The sequence below is a fragment of the Corvus moneduloides genome, chromosome 5, assembly GCF_009650955.1.
Source record: "Corvus moneduloides isolate bCorMon1 chromosome 5, bCorMon1.pri, whole genome shotgun sequence".
NCBI lineage: Eukaryota > Metazoa > Chordata > Aves > Passeriformes > Corvidae > Corvus > Corvus moneduloides.
This window is the reverse complement of record NC_045480.1, coordinates 10,744,504-10,770,201: the sequence shown is the minus strand read 5'-3', so window position 1 is coordinate 10,770,201 and position 25,698 is coordinate 10,744,504. Positions and strand designations below refer to the sequence as shown.

The window sequence follows — 25,698 nt, the reverse complement described above, 5'->3', positions numbered from 1 at the left end:
AAAATTATTACTTTTATTTGATTATTTGTCTGCAAAGTTTTTTAGGTCATTGCCATATGAGAGGGGTCAGTGTCTCAATGATGGAGGGTCCAGCAAGAGGGAGAGGAACTGGAACTTCTGCACTGGGAATGAAGCAGAACCTTTGTCTCTTCCAAAAAAATCCAAACCAAAACAACCCAAACAAACAAACAAACAAAACCAACCAACCCCCAAAAAACAACAACAAACAAACAAACAAAAACAAAAAATTGTGAAAAAAACCATCATCCATCCAGTTCCCAGAAGTGATTTACATGCTAACCCAGACTATAGAAGACTACAAATCCAAGCAGCTGCTTAAATTGGTGAAGTTTTCCCTTGGCTTCATGTTCAAAGCTGCCACAGTATCACAAGATTTTCAGGTCAAATAGCAACTTGGAGTGAAAATTAAAAGAACATTTAGTTTGTGCCAGCTGTTCTATTAGTTGTTAAAACCCTTCTGAAAATGTCCTAAATAGATATCTCACGGAAAAAAAAATTCAGAAAAAATCGCATAAATTAGACCTGCTTTTGTAAATCTTACTGTGCAGCTCTGTATTTCATGCCATTAAGTTCTACTGTATAGTCCTGAAAATTGAGTTTAAGCTCCTAAGAATCTTCGGTAATTTTTACTTTTTAGCCTGAAATCTACTTGATAGGCTGATTTTCACTCTAAGCTGCTGTCTTTTCACAGCCATTTTATCTTCCAGAAGACAAAAGAAATCTTGCAATTTATAGTAACATATTTTGAAGTGCTTATGTTTTAAATGACAAGTTATCCTTCAAAAGCGTTCTATAAATTTACAGAAATATATGATTTTCCTATTAATTCAAAAATAGAAATTCTTTTGTGTCACAGAAGATTAAGAACCTGACCTGACATGCTGTCATGACCCCTCTTTTGCTTTTTACTGATTCTCTTTTGTGTGAAGAAAGCCCCCTAAACATCTGTGTTCTAAAGACGTTTCTACTTTTATTTTTCTGGTGTCATATATCTCTTAGGAATTCAGGGCTGGGCTATTTTGCCTGGGTTACAGTCCTGTAACTAGACTTGAACTTCTCTAGTTTTATGACTAATTTCATATCAAGTGATGAGCTTTTTGACATTAAAACTACTATATCACAGAATTACTGGTACTGGGGCAGTTGCCAAAATAAGCCACACTTGTGTTTGCAACCAGTGACAGCAGTTACCTCTCCAGCACCTTACTGTGTTTGTGGTATTAGAATGACATTGATAGTAAATAAAATATAAGGCAAGTCTGAAGTCCCAGAAGAGTAACAGACTATCTTAAAATGAGATTCTGGATATGGGAATAAACTGCCAGCTACTCACTGAGCCAGAAGCACATGTTTATAAATAATGAATTAGTGTGAAGCAGCCGTAATGAAATAATAGCATAGCACTATATTAAGATGTCTGAGCTGCACTATCAAGATGTCAGTATTAACTTTTATACAAAGCTCCTCTCACACCGTGGGAAGAATATAAACACTGCTTCAGCAGCTATAACTTAGACATCCATTACCCATTACAAACCTAAATGCATTATGATCACTAGGTCAAATAAAACTCTCAGGCAAACTTTGAAAACAGAAAGCGTGAAATAACATCAAAGGGAACAATGGCTGAGGATGAAAGAAATCTTTGTTACAGTGAGACAATCAAGGACTGTTCTCTCATGTCAGCAGTCAGCTTTTGGAAAGTTGGTCAGAACAAATAAATTTTAGTATTGCAGGCTGCTGCAAGACAGGAAGTCTAGCACGTAATGATGAGCATCTGTATAGAATTCATACACAAAGGTGACAAACTCTGAGGTTACAGCAGTGAAATGTGCAGAAATACAAATGCAGAGAAGGCTTTGGGAAGAGCCAAGACAAAGCATGAATAATATAAAAGTCACTACACTCACAAAAAACATTGGCAAAAATTTAATTTTTATTTGGGAATGGCAGGTGAAGCTTGCAAGGATTTTAGTGCAATGCTACACAGTCTGTGTAACCATAGATATCAGTACTTATGACAATAAAGACGTAAATAATGTTGTACTTTCTGTAGTAAGAAGCAGCATAGTATGGTCCCTTTTGTTGCAGAGAGGTTAACGCTTATTAAGCACATTGTGTCCCCATGCAAATGTGACTCCTTGGAAAATTACTCTTTATGTGGAGCTACAGCTTCTCCCTTGAAGTCGATGATACTACAATCCATTGGCCCTGAGTCAGTATAACTCTGTTTTGCAGCCCAGGCTGATGTGTGCTGATTTCCCATTCTTTATCCTACACTGCATATCTTACACTGTTCTTATGTAAAAAAACCCATACAATACAGCCTCGTGCCAGCAAAATATAAAATCTTCTGAGGTGATAAAATTCTCATGTGGTACTGTCTGTAAGTGAGGCTTTGCCTGGGAAGATGTGTGACAGTTTACAGGAACTTCCAGCCCACTCTGGCAGTGAACATTCCTGAGACATCAGGCCCTTGGAAAATGCAGCTGTGACTGATACTGCTCTCTGTGTCCTCAGCTGCATCAAAGCTGTCCTGTACTATTGGTGTTGCTTTCCAGGCTTCACTAGGGGAAGGTCCCAGTCTGTATGAAAAGGCCTGGACCAAGCCTACCTAAAAGAGAACTTAAAAGTTTACGTGGGGATTGTGGATACCATATGCACAGATGTCAACTAGAAAAAAGAAAAAGGAATAGAAACATAATTCTTTTTTTTCAAACACAGGAAAAAGTGGAAAAAATATCACTGAATATAATTAATGGACATGACACATGCTGTGCATTTAATGGAGTCCAGAATGTGTTAATGCTTATCAGAAGTTTTGGGTTTAGCTGCATAGCCTTAAACTTTTTATAGCATGCCCCCACACATTCACACCTTAACATCATTATTGTCTGTGGTGGCCAGTGCAAGTACAGTTGACTTAATCAAAGGTCCATAGATGGAATTGTAAGATGGTTCCAAGGCCAAACTTCAGACAGGAAGCATCTAGAGTTTTCAGGGTTTTCAGATCCATATTGACCAAAGTTCTTCTGTGTCTCAGATTTTCTCTGATAAATAAAAAATCTTTCCTCATATTTCTCAAGACTGAGGGTTGCACTCTGCCTTTTAAAGATTTTATTCTCCTTCTAAGAAATACTGTCTCAAGCATACAAGGCTGGTTACTTAAGCAGAAAGTGTTGTGCTTGTTATGTTTATAAACACCTTTTAATATATTTAGCGCTGGTACCTGTGGCCAAATGGTCTAAAAAGATGAATGTGAGAGGAAACTTGTTACTAGAAATTATAACTTAGGTCTACAGATAAAGCTGCAAAAAAAAAAAAAAAGGACCCGGGAACCCTTCTTCAGGTCTCAACTAGAGGGCAGCAGTAATTTGGAAAAATTCCAATTATTTTGCTAGTTTTATATGAAGGCAGACTTATAGTTTTTTGTTGAAGCCAAAAGTATCACTACAGGATTTTCTCTACTGTAGACATTTTGGTGGCTGGATATGCTAATCCTGAACTATAGGAAGATACTATTTTGGGCTACCTTGATCAAAGGGAAAACTACTGACACTAAACCAAGTGGCACCTAGTGAATGGAACAAAGCTTACAGGATGATAAATTGAAATTCTATGATAATTTCTGTCCTGGTGGCTGTCTACTGGTTTTGGTCTTCCTGATATTCCTTCAGGCATGTTCTTCCATGGAGCATCAGGAGAGGCAAAAGCAAGCTTTCATTTCTACTGAATCCATATTGAAATATCTTTTCTCCAATTTTTGAATGCCTGAGGAAGTAAAAATTTAGTTTCTCAATGCCAACACTAGTTAAGGAGATATCTCTATTCCACATATAATCAAGCTCCCATAAATAAATTTCCATGGCCCTGCACTTTCTAGTACTAAGCAAAATCACCAAACAGATGGGTAAAATTTCAGTTCTGCAAATTAAGTGTTTCAGTGTATGGCTAAGGATTGTAAGTGCTTCTTTCTTGAAAGTCTTTTTATCCATCCCAGAAGTGTTCTGGCATGCTAGTAAAGAAAAGAGTTTGAATATGTATATAGAAATATAAAAACACATTTCAAATAGTACACATTTATGCAAATCCTCAGAAGGGAGAAGGAATTGAAGCAGAACTAAATATTCATTGCTGCTGCTCCTCCCCCTTCTTTTTTAAGATCAAGGAGCAGTGGCTTTCTACTCCACTCCTCAGAATAAACAGTTTTAGATATACTGACATAGTTTTCTCTGCTTTAAAAGACAGCAGAAAAGCTGTCACAACCTCAGTGAGAAATCTCATTCCGGGAAAAAACCTTGAGTGGTGCCCTTTTCTAAATGTTTAACATGGGACTAGATAGTCTTGAAGTTCTCTTCCGACCTTGATGAGCATGTGACTCTGTAAAAAGAGTCCTCTGAAAGAAAAGAGGTAGCAAATCCATTTGAACAACATAATGAATAATCTATACTCAATATATGATTACATAATTATTTCCTGGCTACCTATAAGAAGATTTCCTTAAGAATAAACTCTTATTTCTACCTGCAAACTAGAAACAGCTGAAAACTGTTAACCTTTAATTAAAAATCAGTTCATCCAATTATAAAAGGAAGTACCTAGTTTTCCTTTAATTCTCCTACAATGCTGCAAAAGGTGGGGATTTAGCCTGCCAAGGGTAAAGAAAATAATTTTTTTTAAAAAAAGATGTTCTGTGGGAGCTTAAATGTGGAATATAGATTTTGTTTTTCCGCTTTTAATAGTTGGTGGTTTGGAGAGGAACAGAATTATTGTTTCCATGTCAACACATATTTTCTAATTTCTTGATACTTGGGTATTTTAGAGGCTCTATTTGCCAAGTGTGTTGTTAATTCCAGTAGATAAGAGGAATTTAATTCCACTTGCAAGATGAAAGAAGAATAGGGAAAGCTCATTTCCTGTGCTGAAGCTTGTGCATACAAACTGTCTCAGTGTATTCGGTTTGGGGTGATTGAAAGATAAAAGCTTTCTGTGCTGTATGGAAGTCCAAAATTTGTGCTTGATTTGGGGAGGCTGTTATCTGTGTGGGGCAGAAAATAAATCCTGCTGAGTCAGAAAGTACAGGAATGAAATGCTTAATCTAAGTATTAGTGATTCTGAGTAGTAAGTGGTAACTGCAGTTTTTATTCTGAGCTAATGAGACTCTTCTAGAAGCTTTCTCTTTCTCTGCTGTGGGAAGGCCTATGATCCATGTCATGGCTGGGATGGAATTGTGAATCCAGTCATGACTGGATCCCTTTTCGCCTGCTGAGATTTGGATATGGGCTTCCTTGGTAGGAGCATGTTGGCTTTTTGGCCTGCAGCTAAAAGTGGCTCTTTGGCTCTTGGAAGCTGCTAAGCTTGGGAGGAAGCTCTGCCAGGTGGGTACCATGGTCTTGCTTGTTCTCAGGAACAACAAACTCAGTAACATCTATTATTAGCATTTGGTAATTGTCAGCAAACTTAGCCATTATGCTGTGTAAAGAGCTTAGGAACTGTGTAAGTGGTGTAACAGCTGGATGGTTTGACTCAGCATTTTCCTGCAGACTACAAGGCGACAGCATTTCCGTACAGATGGATGGCAGTACATTTTTCTTTTCACGTTTTCTGTTTTTCCACTCTGAACCTGGCCATGGAGCTGGGGTGCTGTTTTTTCAAGACCTGTGGGGAAGTAAAGCTATCTGGGTTTCGAGCAAACAAATGCAAAGATGTCAGGAGACCAGAAGAAAGCACTTCAGCTAGTTCTGTATGCAGTTGCTGTGGAGAGATAACATGCTAATCAAAAAGAAACATATGGTTGAACCTATTTCTGTGGAAGTTGTGTGTAATCATATGAAAATAACACAACTAATATCCATGCATGCTGATAATCTGGCTAGAATTAATATAATTGGGTAAGTTTGCTAAAATGTTACCTCTGTGAGTTAGGACTTCAAGCCGAATGTTTCTCACATCTAGGGGCTCAATTGATATTTCTTTGTGAGCTTTGCAGTACAGATTGTATTGCATTACATTTCTTTTTAAGTGGGTGTCCCTCAATGACTAGATGAAAGAGGAACCAATAGAGACTAATTTAGCCAAGAAAGCAGTCAGTATCTTGTGTGATTTCAAACTTGTTGTGCTAGATGTAAATAGTGGAGAATGCTAATTTCAGCAAAACATGGAACAAAGAAGATCTTTTTATGATTGGTTCCAGCTAGAAGAAATAAGCTTGTTAACGTTTATTGGACTTGGGATGAAAGAGATCAGACAGGAATTTAGTAAAATGTGTAGAAAGACCCTGTCTCACCTAAAACTGGTATTTCTATCAGTTACCAATGAATAATCCAATGAGTCATGCTTCAATATTTTTGCAAGTTAGAGTTAGTCCCTATGGCAGTGGACTGTTCCTTCATAGGCGTTTCCCCAGCTGTGATGGAATAATAGTTACACGGGAAGGTATAAGTCAGCCTTTATAGTAAATGTGTTGTTTTCCCTAAAACGAGCTGCTGAAGTGAAAAATGGTTAGACAAACATGCAGCTGCAGAAGGGCAGACAAACAGGATGATGAAAAGCAGTGCCTGAGAGTGACAATTAGAGGAAGTGTCTTGTATCCACACCCAGTGTCCTCCCCAGCCTTCTGTCAGCTTCTTTTAATAATTCTGAAGAGGTCGAGGACAACCAAACATAAACAGGGCCATTAAGTCTTCATGTAATTTTGTTGGTTAAAGAATTGACTAGAAGAAACAACTTAGAAGCCTATTTTTAGCAAAAGGAAACCTGAAACAGGTAGCACAATTCATAGTAATTAAAATGTAGTATAAGGGATGTGATTACTAATATGGAAACCAATCTGTGCTACCTCTGTTTTTTTCCTGTTTGCTGCAATATATTGGTCTCTTGAATTATTTCATGAGTGCAGCTATCCAATAAGGTTATTCACTTAGATTTTTGTAATGCAGATGTTCCAATAAGACAACGGGAGGTCCAGAGCCAACTTTTCATGTCATTACCTTAAAGCTGAAAATTTCCTTGTTTCTGCCTAAACTACATGTCCCAATACACCACCAAGAATTGAAGTTCCGGATGTGGTGTGATGAAATACTATGGAGCATTACTTCAGAGTAAAATCCTAGAGGAAGCTGAAGATTTCTGGTCTAGTTGAGGATTGCAGGGAGGAGTTGGATTAGATGACTTTTAAAGGTCCCTCCCAATCCAAACTATTTTATGATCCTAAGCAGGTATGGAAAACGGAGTTAAAGAGCCTGGAGTTCAGCTGGTGCTATTTTGTTACATGTTTATTGAAGTGAGTTGCAGCTCTCCTAATTTCAGTGCTCTAAAATAAAAATTAGTTGTATCTTTTGAGATTTTAGGGACATACCAACCAGTGGTAGATTCTACAATGATTGGGACCCAGAAATAGAGACTGAAAGATTGTTGTCCATTGGGAAAAATATAGGCTTAGGTGACTCTTTGGTGGTTTTTTTCAAAACTTGGAATCACATAAAAAAGAGGAATACCAGTGAAGAACTGATGTTATAAAATGTAACCAAATATTATCTTTATATATATAAATATAAAATAAATGTAATGAAAAGACTTAGACATTCATGAAACTCATGGAAAATTAGTCAGTAGAGTGGTGAGAGAAATGTGGTATTTCATGCTGTTGGCATAGTTACTTCATAAAGTAATTACTCCTGAAGTGCTATGCTTTGTGTACCGCATTATAGCGCAATATCAAATTAATTCCCTCTGGGATGATTGGTTGGTTGTGATTTACACAATCACTTGAGTACCTTCCAACATCATAATTTCTGGGAAGATGGAGAGTTCGCAAGCATGCTGCAGGAGCAGATTGGCTGATCAGTGTGAAGTAGCATTTATAATTCACGTTTACATGGTGTGATGGGATGAAGTAAGGTAAATGAGAGTATGGTTTATAATTAATACCTAATTTCTAATGTTTAAAAACAACTCTGAAGTACATGTTCCTTGAGATGGATTGGCAGGAGTCATAACTAAGGTCTCAAAGGTATCTGAAGGCTCTGGTTTTGGTACTCCTGCTGGTAAGAGCTGTAGGAGGGCATCAGTGCAGTGGGGACAGCCCATCACCTGAAACCCCACTGGTTTTGTGGGTCATTTAGGATATGGCACATGGATCAGTCATGTTACACAGAAGATAAACTCTGTGTGCATTCCACAACAGTCTTGTTCAACTCCCCAAACTGATATTTAATGCTTCATAGTGTGTGATAGATCTCCTAAAAAACACACTTCTGCAATTTAAACCTGAGCATATTGGTGTAAATTTTTTGTCAAACGATTTTTCATCAGTGTTTTTGGCAGCTGAAATGATAACAAGAAATCTAATTTTGCAATCAAAAGCAAAGGAGTGACAAAGCCCTATACTGTATCTGGAGGACTGTTTGTTACTTTTTTCTGAACAATGCTTTTTGAACACAATGGCCTGGATGTGTCCCTTGGAGCCCTCTAGCCACCAATGCAAAATGCCACAATGAATTATTGCTTTGAAAAGCTAGAGTGTGTGAATGAACCTTCCAGCACACTTGATACATTTCTGCTTTGCATAATGAACTTTAGTAGCTGAACTCCATGCTCAGGAATGTTTCTTTCCACTATAGAAGTCTTGGAATTAACAGTATTGGTTAATAGACAACTTTTTGTACTTGCCACATCCAAGCCAGGCTGTGCAATCAACAGGAAAGATAAGAAGGTCAAACAGGAAGAGCTGTGCTGGAGCCAGTTTTGATCAGAGCTGAGGAAGGCAGGGATCTGCCTGCTCTTTTCCAGCATGTTACAGTGGATCAGACCTGGAAAAGGTAGGAGAAGTCCTGTGCTCTATGTCTACATTGCCCTCTTTTGCTCTATTTAAGGTACCTGTGGCTGGTATTCAACAGTAGGTTTATTGTCAGTGTGTTAGAATTGCAGCCAGTTAAACAGGGCTAATTTCGGTATTCTTCTGTTCTTTGGTGTGTCCATAATGAAATGACTGTAAAATGTGTGTAAATGTGATCTGTCACAGTTATGAGAACCTGCTGGGATTTTCTGTGCTGCTCTGTTTCCCTCTTCTAGCTAGTGTTGTGTGAGCTGAGCTGCTATTCAGTAGCAACAGCTCCTACTTTATTCCTCTGCATTAGCTGCCACAGGCCAAATTCTGTCACATCTAGATCTCAGAATGAAGTACTGAGATTCACAGATGCCTTTTATAGTTTTCTAACAGTGATCTGGTTTTTGTTTTAAAGCACCCCTAGAGTTTACGCTTATTTTTAAGCAGTTATGAGACTGTGGATTTTTGTCTCCAATTTTCCATATCTAAACTTAGAATTTTTGGACTTACGGTGCTTTCAGAGCTGTGTTGAGGATGGAAAAGATGTTTTGGGGCTACTGAGATATAAAGAAAATTAATCATAACAGAGGGTTAAAGCTTTTAAAGGAGTATATTGCATCTCTGAAGCTTGCTGAGGCTTTTTTTGTTTGTAGACCAGTTGTGAACAATGATACTGCTTGCAACACTGTTTGCTGAGAATTGCTAACTAACCTAAAGTTACTTCAGTGATAAAGGAGTCAATCTTCCATTTTTGGAAATAACTCAGGTTCCTAAGTTTGTTTACCATGATTATAGATTTGCTTTACCTTTCTGTGTAATACATAATTTAAGTGTTGCCTCTACAGAGCCTAATATGGATTCCTTTTACCTCTAATATTCATGCCTGTGACTGAATTTCATAGAGATCAGGACTGTGATTTACTCTCTGAGGATAAAGTTTATAATGATCTTGGCTTTAAGATGTTTGTAGCCTAATACCTAAGATGTGAAATGTTAATTGAAACTGGGAAGAAGGAATAAAATAACTACTCTAGTATCAGTTTGGGGAAATGACCTAGAATCACTTACGACAGTATAGTTGCAAGACTAAAGTCTTTAGTAAGTCATTAATACATTGTCCTGAGGCTCCTAGAGGGAAGACGATGAATGAAAGAAATATTGTATTGCATACAGGTTTTAGGAAATTAGTTTGAATAAAGCCCATTTTTATATACTGGGTCCTAGTCTCAGAAATATACCTTTAGAGGGAGAGAGAGAATCTGGTTCCGTAAATGTTATTGGTTTTCTTCTTCAACACCCTTTAAATGGGAATGCATTGGTGGGAGAGAGTGTTCGTGTCATCCACTACACCTCTTAAAATAATAACAAAAGGCAGGGGAATAAAAGCAACCCTCAGCCTACATGGAAAATCTCAAGCTATATGTTTTTTTTCTGGTTAGCTGGGCTTTGGAAACACTCAGTAAAAGGGAAGCAGCTATACACAGAAAAGCATGATAAAGGAATTATTCTATTTAACTTCCAGAAGGAAAAATAGTGCCTCATTTCCACCTGATGTTCAACAGCTGTTCCTGCTTGCTGTACCCTGAGAAGGAACAGGGAAGGTGCAGTGACCTTTTGAGCCTCACAAGCCTGGACAGGGATGTGGGGCAACACACAGAGCCATTGGACACACTCCCAGTGTCCAGAGAGCCCGGGCCACAGGGAGGGAGGACACCAGTGCACCCAGCAGCACTCAGGGTGTTGAGCTGTCCTGTGTCTGCCTCTCACTCTCTCTGCTGCCTCAGAAACTGAGGGTCCCCCTGAGCAGTGGGGAGTGCCACATATTGCCTGCATGGCTTTTATTTTGAGTAGAGGTTGGCTCTGGGTTCAGAAAAACAGGAAGATCATTAAGTTTTATGGCCAACATCCTGCACCAAATAGGATTTTTTTTGGTTGAGCCTCAAAGAGCATGAGAAAAAGAATTTTACCTAAATGAAAAATAAAATGGTTAGTCAGTATACATAATCTACACATAAATGTAGATTGTAAGAACTGGTTAGAGAAGACAAACTTTACATGGAGAGTAAGAGATCTTTAATTTTGAGGATCTTAATCTTGTATTTGTTGCTATCAACAAATGGTTAGTTGCTAACTTGCCATGATACTTACTAGCATTATAGGTTTATGAAAAAATCTCTAACAATGAGAGTGACTCGAGCACTGCAGTTCAATATTCTCTAAAGCTGTTTTATTTTCGATGAATGGTTTTCTGTTTTTCTACCATTAAATTTGCTTTAATTTGTGCTGGAACAGTTTAATAATTGAGAAAGTACCAGCATAATAAGGATAATTATACTGTAGCACCGCTTATGTATTAGAGTTTTACTTCTTGGGGTACTTACATAATAGTTAAAAGCAAATAATAAAAGTACAGAGATGTAGTGTAAACTTCTATGAAATTTTGGTCACTTAGGACCTAATTTGTGTTACTTAGGATACATTTAGATGCCAGATAAACATTCAAAAAGGCCTAGGTAGACAAGGGGCCTAGCTACTGGAAAGTTTGCTGTCTTGTTCTCAGTACTTATGCAAAGTCACATTTGGTAGCTAAGGAAAACATTGAAAATGCAAGAGGAATCTGTAGAGGAGAACATGACTGAAAATAACATAAAAATGAACATAAAAATGTTTGAGATTTGAGGTTTTCTTCTGTGCATCTTGGAAGAACCAAGAGAAAACATACATAAGAACGTACCTGTTTTGCTTTTCTTTCACTCATTATGATTTCTTCCCCTTGGTTTAGGCTATGGGATAATATGGCTGAATCTTCTTGAACAGATTATATCCATTTTGATTTGTTCATGTCCTACTTGCTCTATCAGCACCAAGCTTTCTAAGTTCACTCACAGACCTGAATATTTGTTACCCTTACCAGCATAAAATGATGCAGGAGACATGAAAAATTTATCAGTATCACATCTCCAATTCAACTGAATTCTAATAATTCAAGTCAGAGTATATTTGTTTTCCTAAATTTTGTGCAGGATGATATTTTTGCTTGCGGATAGAAGCTTATGGAAAAATTAATCTGAACACTGAATTTCATTTCTGGGATTAAGGGTAATCCTGATCTAAAAATAACAACTGGCTTTGAATTCATAGAACAATGTAATTTAAACAACCACCTTTGGAATTAAATTATCATTAATACCAAAATATCTACATCTTTTTCAATAGGAGATACTAGTATTTACAAAATATATGCAGAAAAGTATTTAAGTGTGACAGTTGGAATGCATTACATATAATCCTGGTACAGTAATGAAAAGGATGGTGTCAGGTACTGTCATTACTTCAAGGAAAAGATCAGCTATATAGATGGAAAAACATATCCCTGGCTAAGTGAGTTTGGCCTCTGGCAGGCCTGTGTTTTTAGTCATTTATAGCTATGTCATCAAGTCTGATAGGCAGTTTTTCAGTGTCAACCAGACATGTTAGTGAAAATGTTTTTTCATGAGAGAAGGCATAAAAATTACTTGTGCTTGAGTTACTACCTGTGTTTCATAGGTGTGTATATATGAATGTTTACACATAGCTTTATATGGAGAACTGTGATGCAGCACCAAAAGCATCTTTTGAAAATCAGCTTCAGCACTCTGATGGGCACTTTCAAATAAATGGCAAAATAAGGCAATGAAAACATTAAAGCAAAATCCAGCCTAGATTTCTTCATACTTCATTAACTTGTGGTAGATATGGTTATGATTTAATTCTCTGAGCTGGTCATACAACCTGTAACTATACCTCATTAATTTTCTATAATTTCTTAACTTGCCTCTGTCTGTATATAGTTTACTGTTTTTTCAAGAAGTGCTCGTTAGGGGTAAAGGTTTCAATGACTGTAAAAGAGTATGAAAGTTGTGCAGGCAGATCCTGCCTTGTCCTATGTACCTACCTACCCTGGCAAGCTGCTGGGCAGCTGTTGTGCTGTTCACATTGGTACTTGGTTTGCTCAGGTTTACAGATAGATCTATGATGTGAAGCTTGGAGAGCAAGAAGAGTTGGAAGGCAGGATTGTGAAGAAAAAAGCCAGAACCATGTGCTTTGGGGCACCCCACTGCATGGTAAATGGAGAAGCGAGACATTTCTTGACCAGACTAAAGGCAGATGATAAGTGGATACTAGGTGACCAGAGACTGGTCTGAGGCTTTAGCAGAGCAGAAGTACATCTTTCATATACAGCTTCAGATTTAACCAGTTTCTGCTGGAAAACAAACGAGAGATGAAATTTCATGAAGATTGCAAGCTTGCATACGCATGAATATGGCTCATTAATGAGTATGGCCAGAGTAAACACAGAGGAATTCAGATTAAATCCAAATGACAGGACTAAAGCAAAATCTCTCCTGTGGCTTTAAGAAATCCTTCAGAAACACGTGCAAGCCCACTGAGGAAAAGGGTATCAATATCAGTGGGCATGTGCTGGCTCTGTGAGTCATGTCCTTTGTGGATGCTTTGGCTGGTGGTCTGGCTGCATCTTTCTGATGCTGAAGTAGGTTATGCCCAAGAAGTGGGATTGCAGGATGCCTCACCTCAGTGACTGGAGGGAGCAGTGAAGCTTGCAACTGTTTGTGCTCTACTTCCATTACTATTCCTTCTTGCTTATCATGTCAAATGGGGTCCTGATGCCAGACTCAGCCTCTAGCTTCAGTAGAGCTTAATTTTTCTGCTTTGCTGCAAAGTAATGCTTGGATCCTTGCATGCCACTCTTCCTGCACAGTGGGTTCCTGTGGAGGATTCATTCTTTAGCTGAATTTATATAAACCTTCTTTGTTGTTTGAATTCAGCATGCAGTACTCATTCCATTCTTGTCACCTTCAGAAAATTATGTTTTTCCCCTGCAATTCCTCTGTTAATGTGAATGATGTTATCCCTTGGAGGCTCTGCTTTATAGCTGGCCAAGAATGGATAATTAGCAGTGGGCACAAGTACATTTCACTTCAGGCCTTGGATTGTTTCTGTTAGCCAAGTCTATTGCTTTGTTGCTAAGGCAGTGATGCCACCTCATTGCAGGAGCTTTTTCTGGGATAAATTTGGTGTTACACAACAGTTCCTCTGAAAGAAGCCTATAGCAAATTCTTTAATCCATATTACAATTAAAAATAACTTCTGCAGGAGAGGGACAGCTCTTGAATGTGTTCATCTTTTCTGATGCTTTTTAAAAATAAAATATTAATTTTTTTTTTTTCTCCTCCAGGTTGTTGATGATTTTAATTGCATCACTGTGAGGAACTTCAAATTATGGAGAGTTTGGCAGGGGCAGGTGACACATCCATGCTCAGCACTAACACCATCGTCCCTGCTCTGGAGGGAGAGCAAGACAAGAACTTGGGGAGGGAAGAAGCAGAGCAGGGGATGTGCAGGTGTGACTGCAAACATGTGGAGAGCAGTGCTGCCATCAGCACAGTCAGGGATGGAGTCGGGATGGACACATTGCAAGAACAAATAGGTAAGACCTCAAACAATGCATCCTGATGCCTCTGCTCCCAGCTTCTCTTTGTGCCTGAATTACTGTTCTTAAAATGGTGCACAGGCTGAGAACTGTCATGTGTTTTTCACAGAATCCAGATGGGCTTTTCTTGCAATACAACAAGCAGCTATTTTTCGTCCATAGAAACACTGCATAGATTGGACTATTGAACAATCTACATTGAAATCCACTTAGGGCAGACAAATGGATTATCTTTTAGTAAGATAAAAGGAGATGAAAATTACTAGAACCCAAGAGCCACAGTACTGAAATATAAGTTCTTTGTCTAGCACTTTTTGCTGTATCTGTAAGGTTCATAAGCCAAGTTAAATTGCATGTTTCTATTTTAATATTTTTTAGTTCCTTTTTTTTATCAGAGGTGTAGTACTATCTTTGTACAAATGAAAATGTATTTCATGCATTAAAGTCATGCAAGTCAGAGGTACCTTTTGGATGGAGGGGTGGAGGGACATAGGTAGGTGGCTATGGCCAGGCTCTTACTTTACACTAGGCTCAAGAGCTTTCTGGACATGAAAATACTTCAAACAGTCATGGACAAAAACTATTTTATTTAAAAGTATATGTCCTGTGACCTGCACAATGTCTTTCTGTTCACAACTGAAACACTTCTGACATCAAAGACCAGGTACAAGCATCCCAGGGCAGTATAAAGTTGCTTTTTAGCTTTCCAGGAAGTATGCAAGCCATTCCACTAAGTAGGAGTTCATATTAAGTTTTTGAACCTAATTATAGTTCTTTAAACAGTTTAAATATATTTAAAATGTAGTTATAGTAACTCTTAGCCTTTTACTCAAATTTAACAGCAAACTATTATTTTAAATTAAACTCTGAGTAATTAAAATGCTAGCTCATAGCCTTTGCCTTTTCCTAAAAGTCACAGAAATGGATGTTAATGTCTTGATAACTACCTTTCAAGGAAAGTTATAGCTGGTAATATCAAAATAATAGTGATGGCAAGTTCATATATCAAAAACACATGCTAATTTATTGTCCTTGTCAACTACTAAATGATTATCAAAGTGATTGATAACATGTTGTCAAAGTTTTGACAACTTCTGTGTTTGTAATCCTGACTAAAACCAGAAAAAGCAGAACTACAGGCAAGTATGGTCCCAGAAGCTCTGGGGAACTTAAATTTAGAATGTTTCCTAAACAGAGTCAGCCTGAGCTGCAGTGAGCTTACTATCAAATTTCTATTTAAAAACAAACATCATATAGTCCATATCAAGAAAACAAATAAAACCCCAACCCCAATGCTTCTGTCAAACACCCAACCAAAACCCTACAAAACTAAAGTGTTTGGGGATTTCAAATTCTAATTTGAATATGTGCTAGAAATAAACCTTAAAGACAATGTTTTTACTGCTTGATTCCTTTCTTTGGGAGGTGGGAAAACTCTGTTTTATGTATCCTTATTTATTTGCATGACTTTGTTTATGTAACATTCATAGATGGACTTGAAAGAAGATGCAAAAGACTTGGAAAATACCATGCCCTGCTGTATTGCAGGGTTTTTTTCTTAAAAGCAGAGCTTCATAGGAGAATGTCTTGGGATACATGAAAATTGCCTCAGAAATTTTCATCTAAAATGAAAGATCTATTTCTTCCACTTTTACTCCTAGAAATATGAAGCCTTATCTTCACTGGTATTTGCCCAGGGAGCCTTGAGAAAATGGAAGCGGTTGCAGTGGGTGTTTTATCAGCATAAAAATATATCATTCCCAAAAGGACAGGAAGAAATATGGGCTAAAAGAAAAAAAGCAGATTACTATTAATATAAAACATACCTTATTTGTGTTGTTTTTCTGAAACTTCAAATCACTTGATTTTTCAGTACCCCCTCCCAAGTACTACACATGTAGCAAATAAAGAGAGGGGTTATTTTTTTCCACGCATGATTTGGTACAAGGCACAGCAATTTATACTACTGAAGCATTAGTGGGGGCCATTTTTAGTAGAGGTGCAAGGGAAGAGAAAATGAAGTCTGACCCTTGCTCCCTCTCAAATGAGAATTCTGTTTCCTGAGAACCTGTCTTTCCACCAATTCTCCATCACCTTGAAATTTCACATCAAATTGATGAAATCAAGGTTTAACTTCCCCCTCCAGCTCAGGAGGAAAATGTTCTGTAGGTACTTTTTGTGGGGTTTGGGGATTATATAGCAGGAAGGGGAGAAAATAGTTATTTTCTCTTAGTAATTATCTGCTGCATCAAATGCTTTGAAAGCATGGAGTATTTTTTTTGATTTTTTTCAGTGTGATTTATATGACTTAGAAAAGGCACATAACCATTCTTTTCATTTATTGCAGTAGAGTGTTCTCCAAGTGAAAAATGCATGAATGTCTGTTCAAGGACCCTTCCCAGTCAGGCAGAGAATTTTCCAACTGGTAAGACATTTTTTTCCATCCTATTTTTATAATATACTGCTTTTCTCATTGCTTACTTTTCTTTTTTAAATTGAGACAACTATGTCGATATTTGCAGTGATCACTCCTGTAAAGTTTATAATGTCTTTCATGGCAGCTGTGAAGCGACCAACTTTTGTACGTAAGATTTCTTGAGAATCTCTCATAAAAAGAGGGAGCAACTGCTATAAAAGCCAGAAATAATTTATGTACTATATTGTAATGGCTAAGAAAAAAAAAGAAGCAAGTAAAATTCATCACTTATTTTGCATATACATTTCAATCCTTCAAATGTCTTATTTTTTAAAGGTTGTGACCTTTCCAAGTATCTATTTTTGTTGTTTTTAATGCTGTATTTCCAGTGATGTGTCAACTGAGTGCAGTTCTGCAGGAAGTGGGTTCAGTAGGCTTCACCTCTGGAGGGGCTCTTGGCAGGCTCTGTGGATTGAGGGTCCTGGTGCATTTCCCTTTTCATGCCATCAAAACCAACACTGAGCTGTTCCCTGCTCTCTGGCTTGACCTGACAAATCACATCAGTGGCAGAGAGTCTTCCCCAGGCTTATGGTTATTTCTGGTTAAATTATTTGTGCTTTATGTACCTGATTGTCTTGCTTTGTACAGAATTTGGCTTCTTTGTAGCTGGGGGTATGGGTCAGGGCTCACAGAAGCAGACTGGAGATTATAATGGGGTTTTAAACCATATTTCATCTCTATAAGGCATTATTATAGGGGGGTTTTGACAGAAGCAGCTATATTTCTGTTATTTTAATTCAATGTAATTATTATTTCTGTAACATTAACTCTCTATAAAAGTTAGATTGTGTGTCTACTGTTACGTATTTACCTCAGAACCAATCTGATTATGGAAAATGAACATATAAATTTTTAAGTAATAGTCATCTCTTGTGCCAGTATGTTTTATATTTTTAGATAAAATGAAAAGGTCAATAATTCTGTTCCCTAGCAGTGATCTGAACAACATTCAGAGACTCCAGTTTGTGTTCTTTCTACTAACAATTGATTATATGACCACAGCTTAAAGAGACAGGTCTTGTAATTCAGTAACACAGGTTTATATTTCTGAGCCACCCTTCTTGACCTTAAAGTAATGAGTAATTTAGGTGCAAGTCATGGTAAAACTCCTGGGAACATGCATAGGAAGCCCTCTGAAAACAGATCAAGATACAGCATATTAGACTAGAATGTGAAAAACATCTATTTTACTGGATTAAAATGTGAAACTCAGAGGAAGTGGAATATTTTAGTACACACAACCGTCCCATATTTCTGAAAGTGTGACCTATTTACGTACTTTGCAATTGGAATTCTTCCTGACTGGGTACTATTGGTTTATATGTGCCCATCTGGGCATCTGGAAACTTATGATTTACTGTTATTGAGCTAAATTAATGAATTAATGCAGAATGAAGCAGGTTTATCAAAGATCCTCTTTATCTGAGAGAAGCTGGCTGGAGCTGTACCATTAGCTGCAGTGAAAGCTTCTCATAAACAGATGCCAAGAGCTTGGGAATAGGTATCTAGCTGCTTTCAGATGTGCTGGGAAAATAATGTAAGTGAGCTTTTAGTTAGGCTGTTTAACTTGGTTGGCCCTGCTCAACCAGGTTATTGAGAAACAGCTTTTACAATATTCAATTTATAAAAGCCTTCTGAAGTGTTGGGGGTGACATGTCAGATAGCTATGAATTTAAGATTAGCATGAAGGGTTATAGCATGCTGAACTATCTGTGAGGTTTGTTGTTCAGGGTTTTTTTTGGGGATGCCAGTATCTATGTGCTTTGATTTTTAATATGCATGAAATATTTGGAAATCTGGGCATGTTTGCAATGCCCAGAGCTGTCTAATTTGACAAATTACCAATCTGCTTGTTTTTTTCTTCTTTTTTTTTCTTCTTCATCCATAAGTATCAGTTGTCTCCCAAAATTGTTTCATGCTAGGCTCCTATGTCTACAGGATAATAAAAATGTAAAAGAAACATGCAGTAGATCAATCTTCTGCATGCCTCTCTAAGAAGCTGAAAAAATAGAACTTAATGTGTATTCTATGATTTTGAGGGATTTTCTGGTTCTCCAAAGCTGGTTCACAAATATTATAGTACTGAAAATGGACATCTTCCTCCAGATATCTCCTTGAAGTTAACAATGGTAAAAAGAAAGAGTGGATGTCCTGATTCCAGGCTCCAAAGACAGCTCAGAGGGCAGCTCCGTCTTCTGGAAAATGACAGCAAGGAGGTGGTGACAGTTTTCAGTGTAAGTCAATTGTGTGGAAATTGGTTTATTTATTCAGATAATACACCCTGTGCTGCTGAAATAGCCTGCAAGATATTTGGGTCCTATTTCCATCTACATGCTGGGTCCTTGAATTTGAGTGACCAGTTTCCTGGGGCCCAAAAACATTTCGGGATTTTAGAAATATTGAATCATTGAGAAAGACTGGAATATCAAATTGATGTAAAATAAATAAACCCATCTTAATAAGACATTGAATGGGGTTTATTTTAAATATTTTCTGCTTTGATTTACATCAAAAGAAATAATGGGGTTTTGATTTATTTTAATTTTCCCTTGTATTGACTCATCACTTCAGTTTCTAGATACCTGGAGTCATTTGGCATGCTGATTTCCTGGGAAGCTCACTGCTAAGCCAAAGAGGAAGTCTGAAGGAGAACAGCCTAAATAATGGACTTCCTAGGGCTTAATGGCCATAACTTTAAATAGCATACAAGTGTTGGCCAAATTTTATTACCATTTTTAATTTCTTTGTATATGGGAAACCTGTCCTCTGCAACCAATGAGGTTGGCTTTGAATAGAGGTTAGTCTTTTCCTCCCTCTTGGAAAAAAAAAAAAACAAAACAAAACCAGAATTATATCATTTGACCTCTGGTGTCTCTTTTTTTTTTTGTTTGTCTGTGCCATGGGTTCCAGCCTCCTTCACTGGCAACCCAAAGTACTGAAATCTTAATTAGTTATGGCTTTGACTGCCTTGGACACGTATTTTTCTACACCATTGTCCTTTCATGTGTTGTGACCACCCCACCACCAGGCTGCTGACTTTATGGCTGTGCAAACAGTCTGTACTCCTCCTGCTCTGCTCTGGATTGTGCTTAGAGGGAAATGGGGGAAGGAAGATGGGATCAGGAGGCAAAGGAAAAGAGCAAACAAATAGACTAGATTTGTGGCCTTGTTAGAAACAGACTGGAAAAGACTTTGAAGGAAACAAGACTGATAATGATAAGTTTCCTTAGAATGTTGTTTTGATATTCAGCAGTGCATGAAGCCCCTGAGGCTGACATACTTTAGCATGTGTTGGCAATTTATTAATAGATTTCAGGCTCTCATTAATATCTAATCTAGTGTAGAAAGGTGCATGCAGAAGATCAAAGCAGTGATGAGATGTGCCTGCTGAAGAAGCCTAGGTTGGACTTCTATATTTTTATGTGTTCAGATGGTGTGAATTGAAAATATGGAAGTTAAACAGCATTAATTCAGAGATATTTTTAAATTGTGCTGTAACACTCATAAACAGTGGATCAGCTCCACTTACTCAGATTAGAGAAAAAGTTTGAGGGACAATTTTGTCCCTGCTGCCTTGAGTTAGAATCAGTTTCTTGATCAGTCCTTCTGTTATTTCAAGCTGCATTTCAATTTTGATGTGATGGAAGCAAGGGCACAATGCTGGGAAACGATACAGTAGCATTATACCTGTTTGACACTGATCCTGCCATAACTATGCCCCTCCTGGTGGGAGAGATCTTTAAAGTCCTTGCCAGGAGTTCGAGAAACAAACGGGACTCTCAGCCTTCGCTGCTTCTAGATAGTTGTTTATTAAGTCTTATCAGAGAAAGAGTCTCTAGCATGATCCAGACATAGCACAAAGCAGAGAATGCAGGAGAAAGCCAAATTATCAAGATTTTACAGCCTTTTTAAAGGTAAATCAACCAATGGTTACCAAAAACGTATATTATTTTTACTTTTCTACCAATTATTTAGTAACACAGCCAGGAACTGTAGAATTCTTTGTCCAGTCATCCCAAACTACTTTTACTGCAGGATATGGAGTAGTAGTAGAAGAAGAAGAAGGTTTGGAGAGCAACAACAATCCTCCATTTTGACGTTTTTTGCTTTTATCTATTTACTACATTAACAAACCCAAAACCTCTAAATTTTGCACCCTGTGACAATCTTACATAGTAGTCTATCACCTAATTTACACCAGTGTAGTTTCTAGTTCTTCTCTAAGAGTAGGCAATTTTTTCCAAGGATGGAGGTCAAAAACAGTGTTGTTCAGGGGGGTAAAATTCTTCAAAATAGGCAGAGAAATATTCTCTGCACTCTGGGTTCCCACACCTGTTAGCTTTATATTTGATTTATTCTCTGAGATTGTAATTCAGGTACTTGTCTCATAAATTACCACAGTTCTTTGTATTTCCCTGAAAGGCAACAGCCAGCATCATTGGAGAGAACCCTGTTTTTAAGCTACAAACTGGAGTGCAACCAAGCTGTATATTACCCCTCTCTGTCTAGAATCCATCAAAATGTGGGGTTTTTTTCACTTATGTGCAGGTTTATGTAGTTGTTCCTTTTAGCATTTCTGGAATTACTTAAAATCCATCATTACAACTTAGTGTGATCATTGCTTATCTTTGCTAAAAGTGTAATTTAAGGCTATTCTAGCAATGTAAACCAGTACAAATGAGGATAAAAAGATCTTACTGCATCTTTAAAAATGGAAAAGTAGCACGTCAGTATATTTTTTTAACCAAAAATGGTGAACTTGGAAATAACTTCAATATCTCTTCTGGATAGACTGACAATAGCAGGAAGCAGGTTCAAAGTTGCATTGCAGGAGCTGCATTTTTGTGTGTGTACAGAGCTCTGAGGGTAATCTACACCAGGAGGTTGTAGAACCAAAAATTTTACTGTGATTAAGTGAGAAATTTCAAGTAAAAAAAAAAACCTCCCAAACTAGATCCTTTCCACTATTTAATATTAATGCCCACACGTCTGGCAAAGGCAGTTCCCAAGCTGTAAACCACTCTGTGTGGAGGATATTCTTAGGATATGCTGGCCTATATATATAATCTGACTATATGATTATACATATGGCTATACATAGACATTTCTGAACTAGACAAACCTTTAGTCTCACTCAGTGCGGTCTTTATTTCCTCTCTAAATTAACCTCACTGAAATTGCTGATACAGTTGCTAATAAAAAAGATTAAAACTTGGCTCCCTGTATGTTAAAGAACAGGTATCTCATACAGATAAAATCCTGGATTTTTTTAATCCTTCTTAATGCATAGTATTTTAGCCTAAGTGTTACCTAATGAGAAATTGTGCTTAAGTCTCGTATGATTGTAATTAAAGTATTGGTTTTTGATTTTTAGGAGCTTTCTGCCAGACTCCTATCTATTCACAGTGATCAAGATCTAATAGTGGTGACATTTAAAACTTTTGAAGAAATATGGAAGTTTCTAACCTACCACTCACTGGGTAAAGTTGTTTCACCATATAACAGTTCAGTATGTTGTTTTGTATTTAATTGCACACAATTTCTGGGAACTTGTTGAACCCCATTTTGTGATTTATACACTGTGCATTAAGTAATAATGGAGTAGTCTCTAACTCTCTGAAAGTTTATATTTTTGTGTAATACTGTAAAATTGCAAAGAAAACAAATTGGATTTTCTTTTCCCTAGGTTTTATAAACCATTGCATGGAGAATTTATTCCTAGATCACTCTTTCTGGCTATATTCCCAAGAGGAGGAAGACACAGGCATTGAAGTCTGTATAAATGAAAAATCATTAAATTTGATGTACAGAAGTCTGCTAGTACAGGAAGGTAGGTAAGGCTGTACATGCTAAGGCTAAGTTCAGGGAAGCATCTTCTTTAAAACCTCCAAATCAGATGTTAAGACCTATGCAAATACTTAAGTTGAAGTTTAAATTTACTCACTCCAAATGCACATTGTAAAGAGAAAAGAACAAATACAGATTAGGTTCAGTGAGATCATGAAGGGATTGAAAAAATTCATGTGCAGCTGGTACATAAATGGATACCAAAAGGATTAAGGAGCGATGTACATTCCAACTTGCTTAATATTACTGCAGATGCTGGAGATGTGCAGGAGAAGGATTATAAATAGTGGTCAGGCTCATGTGCTTCTCCTAAACAGCATAACCTTCTTGTACTGCCAGAGACAGGATGACAGGATAGATGGATCATTTATTGCTGCAATAGGAGTATGCAGAATTGCAGCAGAGGGCTCTGTGTTCTGTTTAAGACCTCATCTCTGCATTTTTTTTTACTAAAAGAGACACTAGACAGAAAAATATGACACTAGACAAAATAGACCTATTCATATATGAATATTTGACAATTGGCAAGAAAATTCTTGAAAAATATGGATTTTCAATTTCTAAATGAAAATTACTAATGCTCTTGAAGCCAGTTTAGAGCTTATATGACACTAAAACATTACATAAAATGACATCTGCTTAACTGCTTTTGTTTTAGGATCTTTTTTTGTTTTATGTCCTGACAATACGATAAGAAAGATGATGGTTACAGACAATGAAATAACTTTTTTTGAGACTGGGGCTTTTACTGAAGATGTAACAGGTGCATCTGTGGATAGTGACATGTCCATGTTGTCTAATGCTTCTGTGGAGCCATTGGAGCCTTTCCATCAGTAGGTACCTGACTTTACCTTCCTATTTCTTAGCATCTGATTCACGTATGCACATGTTCTGCTTCGAGATGCCTCTACAGGGTAACCTGTTGTGGAACATCCATCTTAACTGACACTTATAAAAATATGCTCTAATTCCTTTCACACAACTGAAATTAATCCAGATACCTGCAGAGCTTCATTTAGAGTTGGTTTGCCATCTTGTGAGTTACGTATTGTTTTTTCTTTCCGGAGTCTGACATAAAATCTATTAACATTTTTAGAGTAACACAAAGTAAAAATTTTCAATTTTCAGGATGCTTGGAAATATGGGTAGTAACAGATAAGATGCTCATAAATGTTGATCATAGCAGGCTAGCTGTGTTTTTAGTGAACATTATTGACAGGACCCATCCACCTTCTCTATGCAGTTTCTCAAGTTCATGTCCAAGCTCACAACGAAAATTATATCAAAAGACTCACTTCAGGAATCACCAGAAAATCGTTAGTTCTTGGTGCTCTTAGTACTTAAAACTGGGATATTTTTTTTTTTCTGTTGACCTGTGGTAGGGACAAATAGCATGACTTTCTCAGTTCAGTTTGTTTTCCTGAAATAGCACATCAGGAGAACTTTTACTAGTAATATTAATCAAAACATAACTGTGTCTGAGGTGTATGAGCAGTGCCGAAATTGAAAGCTAATTGTGGGAGGGATTAATCAGTTTTCATATGCATTTTAAATATCATTGTTATTGTCACAACATTTAGTGAAGTGTTCTGTACACTAACTTCTTTTTCTGCTTTCAGATGGTTTCTCAAAGGGTATCCTAATCCTGTTGATTTTTCATTTAAAAATGAATCTAAATCCATCAGAAAAGTTGGTAAGAAACTCCATTAAGACATCAATGTTAGAATAACCCCAAACTTACTCCATGCTATTGCTAGAACAGACTCTAAAGGGTTCAATAACTTTTTTTCCATTTTATTAGAATGGGAAAATAGCTTTCAAAATTAGTTTGCAGCAAAATTTGTGAGAGTATAAGTTTGTCTAAGGTTAAGCTCTAAAGAGTCAAACTCTAAAGTCTTGTCTTCCCCTTTTTCCTCCTAAATATTACACAAGGTAGTACAGAGTAATGGAGTTGAGGATGCCTCTGTAGTTGTGATGACAATCTTTCAAATAAGGAAATGCAACATGTGATTGTGGGACTTTCACATGTGTACTGCTTTGTCTCATACTGCCAGAGAAATAAAACTTACACAGATGGTTTGATGTTAGAGAGCAAATATGGCTTATTTTCTTCTATGATGTCAGTTTTAATACTGTACTGACTGATATATAGCCATATTTATCCCATAGGGATTGTTTCAACTGGTTCAAAACTGGTTCAAGTGTTTTACTCTGGCCCAAGTTCAGAGCCCTTTTTAAGAGGGAAAGCAAGGACTTAAATCATTTCTTTTTGCTGCTCTGTGATGGAATTTGCTAGAATTGTGAAAACATTCTAGGCTTTGCTTTCTAAAGGCTGGGAAATGAGGATTTTAATGCTATTTACAATTCTAATCATCAAACCAATGATGTTTGGATGCTTTAAATCTTGTCACAGCAGATATTCAACTCACATGTTCCAGGAACGTCTTTTGCTAAATATATTCTGCTGAGTTGCTATTCTATTAGGTGTGTTTCTATTGTTAAATTACTTTATCTGCAAATATTATTTATCTCCTTATTACACAGCAATGGGATCCTGTCTCGCTGTGATGAATTATGAAAGTATTGTGTCGGAAGAGCTGAGTTTTCAGGAAGGGGACAAAATTGAGATCATTGGCTACTTCATTGAATGCATGGAATGGTTTCTTGGAAAACATGTGTTTACTGGCCAAGTGGGTTTTGTAAAGACAAGTCATGTTAAACTGGACCTATCTAGAAATAAGTGAGTGATATATATAGCTCATAAACAAAAAAGACCTAGTCTTTTAAGCTTTAAAATGCTGAACATTAAATTCAGGGTGTGGGGGTTTTTTAATATGTTTTGGGATTTTTTGGGGGTTTGGGGGGTTTTTTTTGGGTTTTTTTGGGTTTTTTTTGTTTGTTTGTTGTTTTGTTTGGGGATCTTGTTTGGTTGGTTTTTGTTTGTTTTTTTGGGTTTTTGTTTTGGGGCTTTGTTGTTGTTTTAATGTGAATTGTCATAGCATGTATCAGTCAAAACTGCAAAGGATTCGGAATATG

At 37.1% G+C, this 25,698-nt stretch overlaps 1 protein-coding gene across 4 annotated transcripts in view; it reads left to right on the top strand.

The window, feature by feature from the left end:
- Positions 1 to 8,598: 8,598 nt before the first annotated feature.
- Positions 8,599 to 25,698, top strand: part of SH3TC1 (SH3 domain and tetratricopeptide repeats 1) — a 29,569-nt gene continuing 12,469 nt past the window's right edge. For 2 of the 4 annotated variants that reach the window (XM_032108634.1, XM_032108633.1), the window contains exons 1-9: positions 8,604 to 8,840; positions 14,085 to 14,336; positions 16,687 to 16,764; positions 18,922 to 19,049; positions 22,190 to 22,295; positions 22,502 to 22,645; positions 23,321 to 23,495; positions 24,282 to 24,355; positions 25,207 to 25,402. In XM_032108634.1, the coding sequence (XP_031964525.1) occupies positions 14,129 to 14,336; positions 16,687 to 16,764; positions 18,922 to 19,049; positions 22,190 to 22,295; positions 22,502 to 22,645; positions 23,321 to 23,495; positions 24,282 to 24,355; positions 25,207 to 25,402 (1,109 nt within the window). In that variant the 5' untranslated portion in view covers positions 8,604 to 8,840; positions 14,085 to 14,128. Of the gene's footprint in view, positions 8,841 to 14,084; positions 14,337 to 16,686; positions 16,765 to 18,921; positions 19,050 to 22,189; positions 22,296 to 22,501; positions 22,646 to 23,320; positions 23,500 to 24,281; positions 24,356 to 25,206; positions 25,403 to 25,698 lie in introns of those variants that run through there. The other 2 variants (XM_032108635.1, XM_032108636.1) reach the window with 2 other exon arrangements.